The sequence below is a fragment of the Scleropages formosus genome, chromosome 16, assembly GCF_900964775.1.
Source record: "Scleropages formosus chromosome 16, fSclFor1.1, whole genome shotgun sequence".
Classification (NCBI taxonomy): Eukaryota; Metazoa; Chordata; class Actinopteri; order Osteoglossiformes; family Osteoglossidae; genus Scleropages; species Scleropages formosus.
This window is the reverse complement of record NC_041821.1, coordinates 10,330,881-10,344,742: the sequence shown is the minus strand read 5'-3', so window position 1 is coordinate 10,344,742 and position 13,862 is coordinate 10,330,881. Positions and strand designations below refer to the sequence as shown.

Below are 13,862 nucleotides of genomic sequence, written 5' to 3'. Positions count from 1 at the left end.
ACTCCTGTAGAGGAAATCAGCCCAGTCAGGACTGGCACAACCTACTGCCTCCAAATGACAAAACCATGACCAAAGCTCATGAATGCTCAAAACAGCAACAGCTGGTGGACAAAAACCTGGTGCAATGATTGAGGTGAAGAAAAGCAAAACTAAAAACTGACTCACATAGCTAACCCTTTAAAATAGTGAGGCTTCAACAACACAGACTTCCTAGAAGCCATAGACCCTTTCCCCATGACCAACTGATGACCTGAGTCAGCAGGTGAAAGTGATCAAAACAACTGCACTATGGGTCTTCCGCTTCTCACTACATCACAATCAATCACATATGAGGAATACCAATACATACTCTGGACAATAAATTGACTAGCTGGCCTTCATATGAAAAGCAGGCTTCTAATAGCACTGATGAGACATTAATACATATTATTTGACTTTACATGCTTCAGCAAAATAAATGAGAATTTGCACAGTAATTCACCTACAACAAATACCCACTATTTATGTAAACATGGACAATACTGATGTATGTCTGTGGGGATCAGTAGTAATTATAGGTATAAAAGGAGACACACCAAACACTAACAAGCACAGCCATTTTATATGTAACCTATTAAATTTACTATTATAAAAGTAATACCCAAATGACCTGACATTATAGAAATATCAACAAGAACATGACTACAGTGGTCTGGAATTCTTTCCTTCTTATCAAAAGACTTGCTGGATCTCATTGCTAAACGTGTGAAAAGCAGGATATCGGTTCAAAAACACAGGCTAATGTAACAACAAATGGCCAAATCAAAGACTAAATTCAGATCAGTGCCTTTTCAGAGATTAAGGGTGAGACAGCCTGCAGTACAAGGAATGTCTCTGACTGCATCAGTTGTGTGGAACGACCCTGAGTCATTTTCTGGCAAACCACACACTAATGATGTGGTGTGTGCGCTCGCACAAGGCTTTCTGTGCTTTGTAAACATTACAATTACCACGCAGAGCTGGCCTGGTAGAAAGGACAAAGGCACTCTGTAGAACAAACAAAACAACTCTAGCCTGAAAAGCCATTCTGGCAAAAAAAAAAAAAAAAAAAAAAAAAAAAAAAAAAAAAGAGCAATCTCTCTCTGTAGCACAGTGTGTCCATTTCCCAGGGTACATATTTACCTCACCATGATACGAGAATTGTCATCTTATGAGCAGGCCATAACACTACAGCCAAAAAAGGGTGTTCCACTAACTGGGACAGGTCAACTCTGTTGACGCAGCCAGTAAAACACACCTGCAGGCAGGTTAATGTCTGGCTTTATTCCAGAAGCCCACAATTTTGATCTTTTCTCCCCTACATATTGATATTAATGGTCTATATTTGAAAGATAAGAGGGGGACTCACCTGCTTTGTAAGCTATCGAGTTGGATGAGGAGACAGACTTCTTGTAGCACAGGAATACACTGGAGCCCCACTGGAAACCAGAGAGACACTTCATTGATACAAACCAATATGGAACAATAGCTGAATGTGGGGTCACAGCACAGGAGTCAAGCAAAACGGAGGCGAATGAATACTGAGATGCAACACCTTAGGAAAGGTCTTCACCCCTGACCCATGACAGAGCATGTTCCTCACCATGCCACAGTTAAGATTCTTGTCCACCTTGCAGAATGTGTGGGGTGGAGTCTCGCCCTTGCTAGTGATGATAATGCACACATCAGTGACAGCCAGCGAATTCTGAGGCTGGACAGGCGATGCGCGGCGGAAGGTGATGAAGATGCGCTGCGAGGTGGTAGAGCTGTTGTTCACGTTGGCACAGCGGCCATACGGTGTGGCTTGGATGACCTCACAGCCCTGGATCACCCTCTCCTTGCCTTCATATAGCACCCTGCCGGACAGAGAACCACAGTCAGTCTGTGCCTGTACTGCACATAGCTATAAGAGGGGTAAATACTGAAAAACGCCATCGGTCCAAGATGCTGGAGTATTCTGACTGTGTCACATATCAAAATACAAATCCTAACTGTTTTCCTTTCAATACCGGAGCATCCAGCTATTTTTCAGTACAAGTTCAAATGGAATCGGCCAGAAAAGTCAGACAAACAGCAAAGGCTTATAAATAGAACTGCAGACAGAACAATTACAACCACTGAATGTATGAGCACATGACATCTGGGAAATTACACCCACTGGGCAAATAAACTGTTCTTTGAGCATCTGCTTACAAAACAGAACACACTATAAACGTACTCCAATAACCATTAATTACAATCATCATCACCAAATAAACTGTCTGCTTGAGTTTCCATTTCATGGACAAAATACACTGCACAAGGTATCGGCCAATGCCAAAAGTCGCCGACTTATAATATGTGGAAGATTTACATTTTAACAAGCTGCTTATTTGAACATAGATTGTTTTTATTTCCATCAGCAGACCAGAATTTTAATACAACTGCAAACTCTGCAAGTGCAAATACATTTTTTTGGATGGTTTCTCACAAATGCAGCTTAGCACAAATTTTGATATCAGCTCAACAATACCAACCCTGCAGCCTCAAAAACAGCCTCCTGTGAACAAAATGGGAAAATGGCACACTGTACAGCACAACACCTCAGCTCCACTAGTCAGCTACTCAACCCAGAGACTGAGCCTGACATTTTTTTTCCCAGGCAGCAGCAGCAAATTTCACCAAAGCCTTTATCCAGTGAGTTTCAGCATGAGGATGAAATATTTGGCTTCACGTGGAATAATCTTGTAGACAAGATTAACAAGAAAGACTGACTGTTTATACTTTATTTAAAAAAAAAAAAAAAAAAAAAAAAAATTATGTCAGCAAAACATGAGGGTGTAATACAGTGATGTCCTCAGACAGTTTAGACTTCCAGTAAATCTGACCTTCCCCCACCAGGAGCAACAGTGCAACAAAACAAAAGAGCAGCTATGAGCTGCTCTGGTTTCACCAGCAGAGCCTATTAGCAAGCCCGAGGAATGCCTCCAAGTTTTCTGGAAGACGTGATGAGCGGGGACGTGGCTGGAGCCATCGTACTTCCGCCAGGAGAGTGCGGCGCTGGAACTGAAGCAGTGAAGGCTCCTTTCTGAGTGCCCCCCCCCCTCCCTCGTCTCAGTGGGAGACAGCTTCCCAGTCCCTCCTCCGTTCTGAGTCATTTGTGCCTCCTCACATAATTGCTCTTCCCCATCCTTTCCTTTCACATACCACTTCTGTACTGCATTTTTTACATTAGTCAGACTGGCTGCACAAGCAGCCGACATGAAGCGGAAATTGGTTATACACTGTTTGTACTCTGCTTTAATTAAACTATCATTTTGTTTGTTTTTTTTTTTTCCTTTTAAATCTGACCAGGCAATAAGGAATCGGCATCTAAACGGGAAAACTCTGCCAATAAATGAAATGCATCTGACAGCCTTCTGTGGACGTGATAAAGATCCACAAGGCCCAGGTAGAAAAGCGGATGAGGCTTTGGGTCCTATGTGAAAATCCCACAAGGGTCTGCGCGCAGTATGGCAGCCATATGCCAACAGTATCTCGGTAAACAGTCCAAAGAAAATATGTTCCAAGTGAGAATGGCAACCTCGAGACACAGAAAACCCCTGGAGAGGAAACTGGTTTTCCACTGCGAGGGAGACAGCAGGACAATGAATAATCGATTGGTGCCGTTATTCATTCTTCATCTCTTGTGCACCAGCCACTAGCTTTGTAGAGGAAGGGAGCTAAAATCTTCCCCACAAATTACTGCCATGGCCACCTTATAACCTTGGCAAATTTGGAGAAAGCATAATCCCTCTTTCCAGATAACTCCCTGTCCCTTGATAAAAGAATCTGACAACTTTCCATAGCTGAAATCACTGCTACAAATGAGTCTGCCCGTGAAAAAGCATTCTTATTCAGGATGGACCCTTGGTGCACCAGTTACTTCTGCAATTTCAGTCTTTTTGCATTACTGACAAACAAACCCTGGGCTTGGAGTCCCCCCCCCCCCCCCCATACTGTACAAGTCAACACGAGGAGCAAAATTCCTGTTCAGGTCCAGGATGACACATCGGATCACTGTGACTTGGCAACGCAATTGGTGCGCTTTTTAAATCAACATGCAGACATGGACCTGTCATTCACCTTATTATTCATTATGCAAAACATGTGTTTTTACAGAAATGACACCAAGCTACCTGGAGGACAGGATGATTTTCTCAGGAATGGGGGCAACTTGTCCTGCACTGATGGTAAAGCAGAACAGTTAAATCAGAATGTTATTCTACATCAAAGCTTAAATTTCCTCAACTGCTATGAAAACACTACTACACTTTAAAGATCCAGTCAGAATTTCATTTTATGGTGGCTTATAAAACTGGCAGTATTTTTTGCACAGATCTACATCAGGCAAACACTGCAACAGCAACTACAAATTCAAAGCAGTCTGGGTTGTTGCTTGTGAAGACAGATCTTCTGTGAAGGGTCCTCAAGACATGCCCACCGTTTATATCACATTAGATAAGGAGCTACAGCCACAGTATAAATACAGGAACTGAAGGGAGCCAGGAAGCGAGACTAGTTCCAGAGCTTAAGGCCTCATCAAAATGACCCGTTCATGTAGAGGAGCCAACAGGTACAACGGAAACCAAAAAAAAGCTGATTTTTGCTTCCATTAAACTAGAAGAGGCTTTTCTAGAATCTTTGAGAGAGATCCCATATACCAGATACTATATATTATATGCTTTCAAAGTACATAGGCTACTTGAGAGCAGGCCAGTGAGAGTTATCAGAAATGCTAGGAAACACCTGGCAGTTTGCCTCTTGTATACAATACCAATGTCCACCTAAAACATCCAGGCTTTCCTACTTGTAAATGACTCATCTGATGCAAAACAGTGCGCTGCCTGTCAGGGTAAAAACTGCCACTCATCCACAAGTCACTGTTCAGGGTTAAGAAGTTGACAGGAAGCCGATTTACATTTCAGGCTCTATTAATACTGGTGTAGGAGTAATTGGTTTCTTTGGGATGTTCGGGGATTATGGATTCCCTATCCTGAACTCACCTACTATTAAATCACTGCACTCCAATTATTATGGTTTACACTGAGAAGGTATGCAAATTTCTCTCCCCCCTCCACAAAGTAGTACATGACAGTATACTTCACAACAGTACCAATAAAGATCAACATACAACACAAGCATGACATACCAGACAGTGCTTGCCTATTATAAGCAGCGAGCGTGGCTCAGTGCTGCAATGCAGTGGAAAGGTCAGAGAGCAAGTGGCCATAGATCTCACCCGACATCGATGAGCGGAGGCTTCTCACGTCCCCTCTTGTAGCACAGGAAGAGCTCAGGACTCTTGAGGCTGCCATGGTTGAGGTTGGCTGGCTGTCCGCCAGGAGTATTCTCCAGGCAAGTGAAGCCCTCAGGTACGGTCTCACCCGCCGAGTGGTTGATGACCGCCAAGTCCGTGATGGGAGCCTTGGGCCCGCTGGACTTGGTCTCTGAGAGGTCCTGCTCCAGGGGCGTGGACTTCTCCGTCAGCCCGGCCACCACAAAGTAGTCCGTAACACGGTGCCCTTTATCCTCAAGCATGGCTGGGCGTACTGTGAGAAGGGCTGGAAAGGGAAAAGCCATTTATGTACTTAGTGAGAAATAAAGGCCTAAAACAGTGTTTAAACCTCTACTTCATCTCCACCAGTGAATACTCGAATGGGAAAGAAGATCCAAAGAAACTTGAGCTCATGCAACTTTCATGTCACCAAATACTGAATGTGAGAAGAAAGAGGTTTAAAAACAAGAGTGCTCATAAAACCTGGCAATAAAATCTGGTTTGGCAATTGAAGTTTGTAGGGAGGAGAACAGCTAAGTGCTTTAGGCACCCAAAGTGAAGGAACAAAGAAAACTGTGGTACAATGAAGATCAGCTCACTTTCACATGTCCACTTGCCTTAACGGCAGATGTAGCAGAACTCCATAAATGCATCCCTCATACCTCCAATACCGGCTGCTGCCCTCGGTTAAGGCTAAGCTCTGACTAATGGCCACTGCTCTGATCAGGAATGCTTAAAATGTCAAAGTGCAATGTTAGACAGTGAGTATCAGAAGCCTGGGAAATAAATAAAAAGGCAAGAAGGGGCAATTCAGGAAGATGGCCTGCTGCAAATCTGTGGAACAGGTGCCAGGATTTGCATTGCCGTGTGCCAGAACTGTGAGCCTGGAGACCTACTACAATTAATCCCAGAGCACCCTGCACATTTACTATGGGCAAGAGAGCGATTCCCTCACTAACATTAAGAAGGAACAGGTAACGACATACATTCTGCAACTGTGTACAACCGCATCCCAATTCTTGAATCCCACAAAAGCGAAAGCTACGAAGTACAAATTTCACATACACAAAAACTTTTTTTTGATGTGAAACTCCATGCATTACATTTCCTTTACGGTGCAAAGCAGGATAAACATCCTCCTAAAACTTTAGTAATTCAATAATATACCATCAAAACCAGACACGTAGGCACTTCTCTGTCTATATACAGATTTCATAAAGTCTCAAATTCAAAGCAAGACTCATTTCCTCTTTCCATTCCTGTCAGTTGGAGGATTATTTTTAGTTCTCAGCTAATTAATGGGCACACTCTAATATTGGACGTTCAGCCGAGTTTCCAGCAGAGAATAGGATCGTCTGTGCCACTGCGCTGTAGCACACACAGACCGAAGCTGCAGTCCTCTTTCAAAAACGCCGAACCGCCATACAACCGCAAAGGCAGGCAGAGACCAATATGTAGGATGACTCAGCCTAAACAAACATGTCGATACTGTCTACTCGCAGAATATGGTCACCACCTAAATATATACACAAGGCACTGGCAACATACAAGCCCCAGAAGAGGCTTATTCATTTAGCAGAAACTTTTCTCCAAAGCAAACTATAATTATTACTAGTATTTAGCTTTACGTAAGGTAACGGAGGCGCAGTGGGTTGGACCGGGTCCCACTCTCCGGTGGGTCTGGGTTCGAGTCCCGCTTGGGGTGCCTTGTGCCGGACTGGCATCCCATCCTGGGTGTGACCCCCCCCCCCCCCCTCTCCTCCAGCCTTGCACCCTGTGTTGCTGAGTTTGGCTCTGGCTCCCCACGACCCCATATAGTACAAGTGGTTTCAGACGGTGTGTGTGTAAGGTAACGGAGTGTTAGATATACTGCATTCAATTGCCTTCATTCAGTCTTTTTTCCCCCCCTTTGTCAAAACACACACACACACACACACACACACACTTCAGTAGAGGTAATTTATATTCAGTCATACACCTGAAACATGTTTTTGGTCTATGGGGGTGGGAGAAGCCAGAGGAAGCCCTCGTGAACATGGTTTGCACATGCAAATTCCAGTGATGGAGCTAGATTTGAACCCATGTCCAAATGCACAGAATAGGTGCTAGGAGGCACCAGGGCTACTCACCTAGTAAACCCAAAGGAATGTAATGCAAGTCAGGAGTTTCGAAAAGCAAACAAACAATCTAAGATGCTTCATGTTACACGGGTCCTGCTGGGATGGAGGCACTCAGAAGATGGACAATGAGCACATTCGAGACTTTCTCCTTGGCTCCAGAGGCCAGACCCAAGGTCACAGGGGTTCCATTCAAAGAAGCCTTGTTGCCTGGTACTTCCTCTTGAAAAACAGCCTTGTCTCCACTCCGAGAACATAAGACTAAAGATTATATTCATTATGCATGACATTGACTCCTTTATTTATCCCTCTAGACATTAGACAAGAATTATCTTAGTGTAACAAAAAAAAAAAAAAAAAAAAGTAATTTTCAAACTGCACAGAGCAAGTGCAATAAAAGCTGTAAATTAAGAAAGGAGAAAAAAAAAAAAGTTTGTGTCATGCTCGCAACACAAGTTCCAAAAACACACCGGTGAACTCCAGAACTCCAGATACCATTCAGAGCTCGTCTCTACAGCAGGTGTAAATATCATGGCAGGGTTTCACCGTTTTACGCAGGCAGACTGCATCCCACCTGCACTACTTCTAGCTGGACATGACGTGCTGGGCAAGGAACCTTGAAACAGAACTGTTGCCAGGGTAACCTTGCTCATAACCTTCGAGGGGATGCCAAGATAAAGCAAACTCTCTAGTTAAGAAGATGACTCATGAGGCACCAGCTATAATACAGGAAGGGTAGAGTCAAGACATTGGATGGAAGCACCAAAAATACACTTATTCACACTGCATGAGTAGTGACACTGAGTACTGGAACTCATAAGGCATGAGTCACATGACATGCAGTTCAGTAAATTCCTTCATGTTCAGAAATTCTCAAGTAGATCTGAAACATGTATTCACTGTCTGTAAAAGGGGTAAGTGTTACCCAAAACATCTGAACTGTACCAATGGAGCAGTAGTTAAGGAACTGCAAGGTTTCAATCCTCTCAAAAAGTGTAGGTGCATTGTAATATCAAGGCGTTGTTCACATGATAGAAGATGCCCCCACAATATCAAGTAGAATGGGAAAGACAAGTGTAGTTTTTACACTGATTTACCTGCCAATAGAATCTCAGCCCCATTGCAGATGGCCTACAGCAATCTCTGCAACAATGAGGTGTTTGGTTTCAGCCTCCTCCTCTAGAAAGAGCAAAAATGCTTTGAGCTCTGCAAGCAGCAGACCCTTGTGTAAGCCCAGTGGTCTGTTGGGATCACACTCTGCCCCCTCCCCACACACAGAGCCCCACCTCTGACCCTCCAGGCTCACCCAATGCAGCAACTGATCCAGTGCGGTCCACCGAAAGCCGGTCCCCAAACACATCCTCTCGGCAATAACGTCAACTTCGAAGCAGCCCCGGTGCATTAGGGGACATGTATTCCTTCCGATTAACAGCAAGAAGTTCCCAGACCAGCAACCTCATGCTAATGAAAATAAGGAAGTGGAAATCCTGACTGAAATCCCAAGCAGCCTGCTGCCAGTGAGTCCCTCTTGTACAGCTCTTAGGGGTTTATTACCACTACCACACCTTCATCACACAGTCAGGAGATCGCTGGGAAGCTTCACAAGAAACCACATAAACTACATAGTGTCTGCTTGGCACTATTTTTAACACTCAAACTAGAGCATGGACTAAACTTCTCTGAATTTAACACAAGTGAGTCCTGTTTCACAACTGGGGCCCCCGGGGGGGGGGGTCGGGGTCATATATGTATGACCGTTTTTGGGTATATCAGTCTGGCTTTTCTTGCAGACACATTTTAATTGAAAGAAACAAATACTTCACATGCCAAATCCTGATTATGTGTGAAGTTTTAAAAGAAGCAGTTGGGGAATTTGGTGAAGTCTCCCTGTTCTACTGTCATGTATGAATAGTTGGGCTATGGCATCAGTGAGAGGCACCTCTGTATCCAGGTCTCCAAAAACATCATGTGCATAGAGGCTGGGAGGTATTAGAAACTAGGCAAAGCAGCCAAGAACGGTCTGTTACTAAACATGGTGACAGTTAACTAAAGATCTGATAAGTCCATGACTGTACAAACTCATGTTTGTTCATGCTCGTCCTCTACCTTTCACTTCCCCCCCCTTAAGCCTGCTTACCAGTCCCTGGCTGAAGACACAAAATCAAAACAAGCTCTTGGTATCATGTAAACTGTCCACACCCTGTCCAAGTAGTGTGGGGGTACATACAATGCATCAAACATATTTAAAAGATTAACAAAATTAAGGTTTGGGAGAAGAGAAAAGCTTTTCTTGATATCTTCCATATCTGAATAATTTTTAATTAAATTTCAAACTCCCTCAAGTTCAAAAAAAACACTACTGTGTGCACTAACAGCTATGAAACAGCTTACAGGTACAACGCAGGCCAGGCTCAGGACATCTGTGAACGTCCTACTGTACAGTGATTTAACACACACACACCACCCAAATATTTCTGCACCAACAAATATGTCCATATCTATACTCCTGACACATGCACTTTTTAAAGCGTGTCAGCAGGGGAACTTCACACTGACTCGCACTTCAGCAAAACAATCCCTGCCTTCACCAAAAACTAACACACAAACGCACGCACGCACGCACGCACGCACGCGCAAAACAAGAAGTTCTTCACTTTCATATTACAAAAATCAGTGGGAATAGTTTATTGAAAAATTTCCCCAACAAAAAGTAATCATGTTGCTATGCAACATTTCAAAGTCATAGCCTCTCCTACAGTTTTAGGTTTGCTTGGCAAAGCCAACTTCATTTCTTGACATTTGCTGCAAAATGAACCCTTGGGTTGGGCTTATGAAGTGTTTTGGGAAAGCAATGACATTTCTGGTGATGAAATGTGTCACACAAGAGCTAAGGCACACTGATTTGGTTGAGCAACTAAATACAGTAATGCTGAATTACGCAATGTCACCTTCTGAACAACGAGTTCTTATAGCTTATCTATATCTTGCATATCATACATTTCTCCACAAAGTGATGGTTTTTTTTGCTCATTTACACAGCTGAATCATTTTTATTACCTCAGCTTCATGGCAAGTACCTTGAACAAGGGTACTATAGCAAGAGGTTGGAGTCGAACCTGGGTCCTTCATAGTGCAAGGCTGCAGCTGTAAGCACTATAATAGACTACTGTAACGATCCTTTACAAGCCCATGACTAATGCACACCAACAAGTATGACGAGCACAGGATTATGGGAGTCGGATCTTCTAGGAATGGCTCTGTGGTCACAGGTGGCTCTGAAACGCTAGTCCATCTTCTCAGCAAGCTCCCCACTATTTCCTGGACTCCCACTTCCCCCAAACAGACCATGTCAGTGTGTTCATAAACACTGACCTTGTAGAGGCCATCATTGTAACCTTGGAAACCATGCTTGATGGCAGCAGGCTGGCGGTGGCCTACCTGCCAGGACTGAGGTTCTTTTTTGGGTCGTCTGAGGGCTGGCGTTCATTATGAGGGCAGCCAAAGGAGCCATGTCCAATGTGGATCGAGCATGACCGTGAGAAATGGAGAATAAGCCAAGCTGGGAGAGGAGGCAGCAGAAGCCGGTTCCACCCCTCTTAGCGAGGGACTAATCATCTCAGTTGTGACCCGAAGCAGAGTCTGATTCACAGCTGCAGTCCAACGGTGCAGTATAACTGCGCTGATCTCAGGGTTCTGGAAGCATGCCCTCATCAGAACAATCAACAGTTCAGACAGGAAGCAGACTGATCAAATACAAATTTCACCCAGAGAGATGATGAAAATGGCACTCATATTCAGTGGCGACATTCAGAATTACAGGGCTAATAACGCACATGCAGCCTCTGTAAGTGACCTGAAAGTGGACTCAAATGGAAAACCAGAAGTGAAGGTGAAGTGAACGCAGGGAAGTGAAATACATTTCAGATTAGGCATTCAGAACGATGTAAAGTCAGGAGTCATAATATTTCTGGGCCCGTAACCGCTTCCGAAATGAAATACCAGTATTAAAATGGTACAACTATGACACTGCCTTTTACTGCATTGGTCCCCAACACTCATATGAGCTCTGTCTGGGTAACTGACATATTTGCTTTAAGAAGCAAAAACCACTCTATGTAAAGTAAGCTGTCAAAAGTTTGAGTACATTTGCTGGAAACTAATGTGTAGTTCATATGGCATTTGGTTAACATGTTTGAGCGGGGAATGTGCCAACAGGTCTTCCTATATCTTCTGCGGCAGTTCTCAGGGAAGTAGGACATTTGTGGGTTGTTTTTCCTTTCACTATCTAATCCATCCCGTACAGGTATTGCTCATGCTGTCCTGGTGTACTCACTTTTCACTGGTACTGTAGCCAGGTACTCTACAGGAGCTGTATGCCTCCATATGATTCATTGCCTCGTCATAAGAGAGACCCTTAAGCCTTGTTAGAACACTAAACTGTACTGGTACAGTGGTTCTGAAAATCTTCCTCCAGTAACCAGCAATGAAGAAAAGAAAAAAGTACTAAACTTCAAATGTAGGAAGATGCAAACATTTACACTTTCCATTTAGATGTTTTTCTCCAAAGAGATAAAATCCAGAGTTTTTTAAAAAAAAAAAAAAAAAAAAAAAAAAAAAGTTACACTTTGCAGCATGTATAGAGCTTTAAACAGACACACTTGCTTGTCTGTATGATACCACCACTATCACCAGTGCATGTTACACAAGTGGCTGCCTATAGAACTGAGTGACAGGAAATACAAAGGTAATGCAAATGCATGAAGACAGGCGATCAGAAAAGAAGTGGGTCCAAGAGAGATGTTCTTCAGTCTTTCTTAAATGTTGAAAAGGGATTTACTAGTCCCGAGGGACAGAGGGAACTCCGTACCACATCAGATACACATTTTCAATTCTGGACTTCTCAAAAGTGGGAACAAGCAACCAGGAGGCTGAAGGCAAACTTAAGTTAGGAATGCAGAGGATCCAGAAACATTTAGGGGCAGGAAGTCTGAACTCAAGGCTTCAGTTGTAACCTCTTGATTAAACTAAATACAGGCTGAACATGGGGATCACATTATCTACCCTGTCAGTGTTATGCTACACCAAGACAGATAGAACACCCCTCTTCACTGCCCCAACTGAGAAGGTATGTCTCTATAAACCCAAAGTCTACAACTAAGAGAACTGGAAATATGAAGATATGAGAAGGGTCAAATGTGGAAAAAGATTAAAAATGCATAAATGACAGTTATTTGTATGAAAAAAGGAGGTATGCGCACAGTTCAGATGGACGGTCAGATAGATTGATACATGAAAATATTAATCCTGACAAATTGCATGTGACTACAAGATCATGCATACAACAGTGCAGAAACAGAACAAGACCACTGTACTATGTATGTTGCTGCAGAATTATGCAGTTTCATTTAGGGTGAATAAAATTCTCATCTATGTTTTGACCCCCTGTACTGTGCACATACTTACTTTTACATAGATACACACCTCTTCCACTGCTTTTCCACTGGCTCCCCATGAATCCTCCAGCACCACATGGTCACAGTCAATGATTTTATCACAGAAATACGGTAATCCCATATACTTTATGCTACAAAAAGCTTCCACCATGCAGATGTGGTACTCTCCATGCTGGGAGAACCACACGTTACCCCTTCTTGCATTTATACGCAGTTTAGAAACTTTGGCGACCGATCGTAACTCGGAGGTGGTCTAAGGGATTTGGTTGGTCATCTCTGTCGACAGCAAGTGAAGAGTTAAGTCCTTTGTCTCTGGAATGCAGAGGCCACACGTCTCCGCTTTGGACTCAGTCCTCACTTGAAACATGACACCGCCTGGTACAGGCTGACATGGATAAACATGTCCAGGTGTCACCTCGTACGTAAAGAATGAAAAAAGCCAAGTCACCTTACTGCATAGAGAATTGTGAAACATGGGGAAACACTCAGAAGACATTTACCACTGATCACCCTGAGATTCCAAACAACTCCATAATGGCTGCAGATTTGCAACACACTCACACACACGCGGTGCAGGGCAACCAGAACAAACTGAAAATGCGAGATGAAAGCAGCAAAGTTTCAAGGGAGGCGGCTGGCCTCCAGGGATGGAGAGCCTTTCCCAGCACAAGCTGGTGATGTCACCCCAGCCACACAATCCCCAGCAAGTCCCACGGGGGGGGGGAGACATGGCTGCATTTGTCTACACGGGGGAGCCTCAGTCTCAACAGTTAATGGTGTGTGTCCCTGACAGGTTAGCATGACAAGGTGTGCCAACTGCCCAATGCAGTGCCAGGCTGCACAGCAAAGACATGGAGGGTATGAAGGGATTCCTCCCAGACTGACATGTCAAGAACTGAATGAGTCACCATGCGGGAGAGTGAATACACAGGCTGTGCTACCACTAACATCCACAACAAATATCTAATCTGATGTTTA

At 43.8% G+C, this 13,862-nt stretch overlaps 1 protein-coding gene across 1 annotated transcript in view; it reads right to left on the bottom strand.

Moving 5' to 3' along the window:
- Positions 1-13,862, bottom strand: part of LOC108925721 (DENN domain-containing protein 4C-like) — a 45,732-nt gene that overhangs the window by 23,646 nt on the left and 8,224 nt on the right. The window contains exons 2-4 of the mRNA XM_018737886.2: positions 5,279-5,600; positions 1,622-1,874; positions 1,388-1,457 (exon numbers count right to left, since the gene is read on the bottom strand). Of these exons, the coding sequence (XP_018593402.2) occupies positions 1,388-1,457; positions 1,622-1,874; positions 5,279-5,577 (622 nt within the window). The 5' untranslated portion in view covers positions 5,578-5,600. The remainder of the gene's footprint in view (positions 1-1,387; positions 1,458-1,621; positions 1,875-5,278; positions 5,601-13,862) is intronic.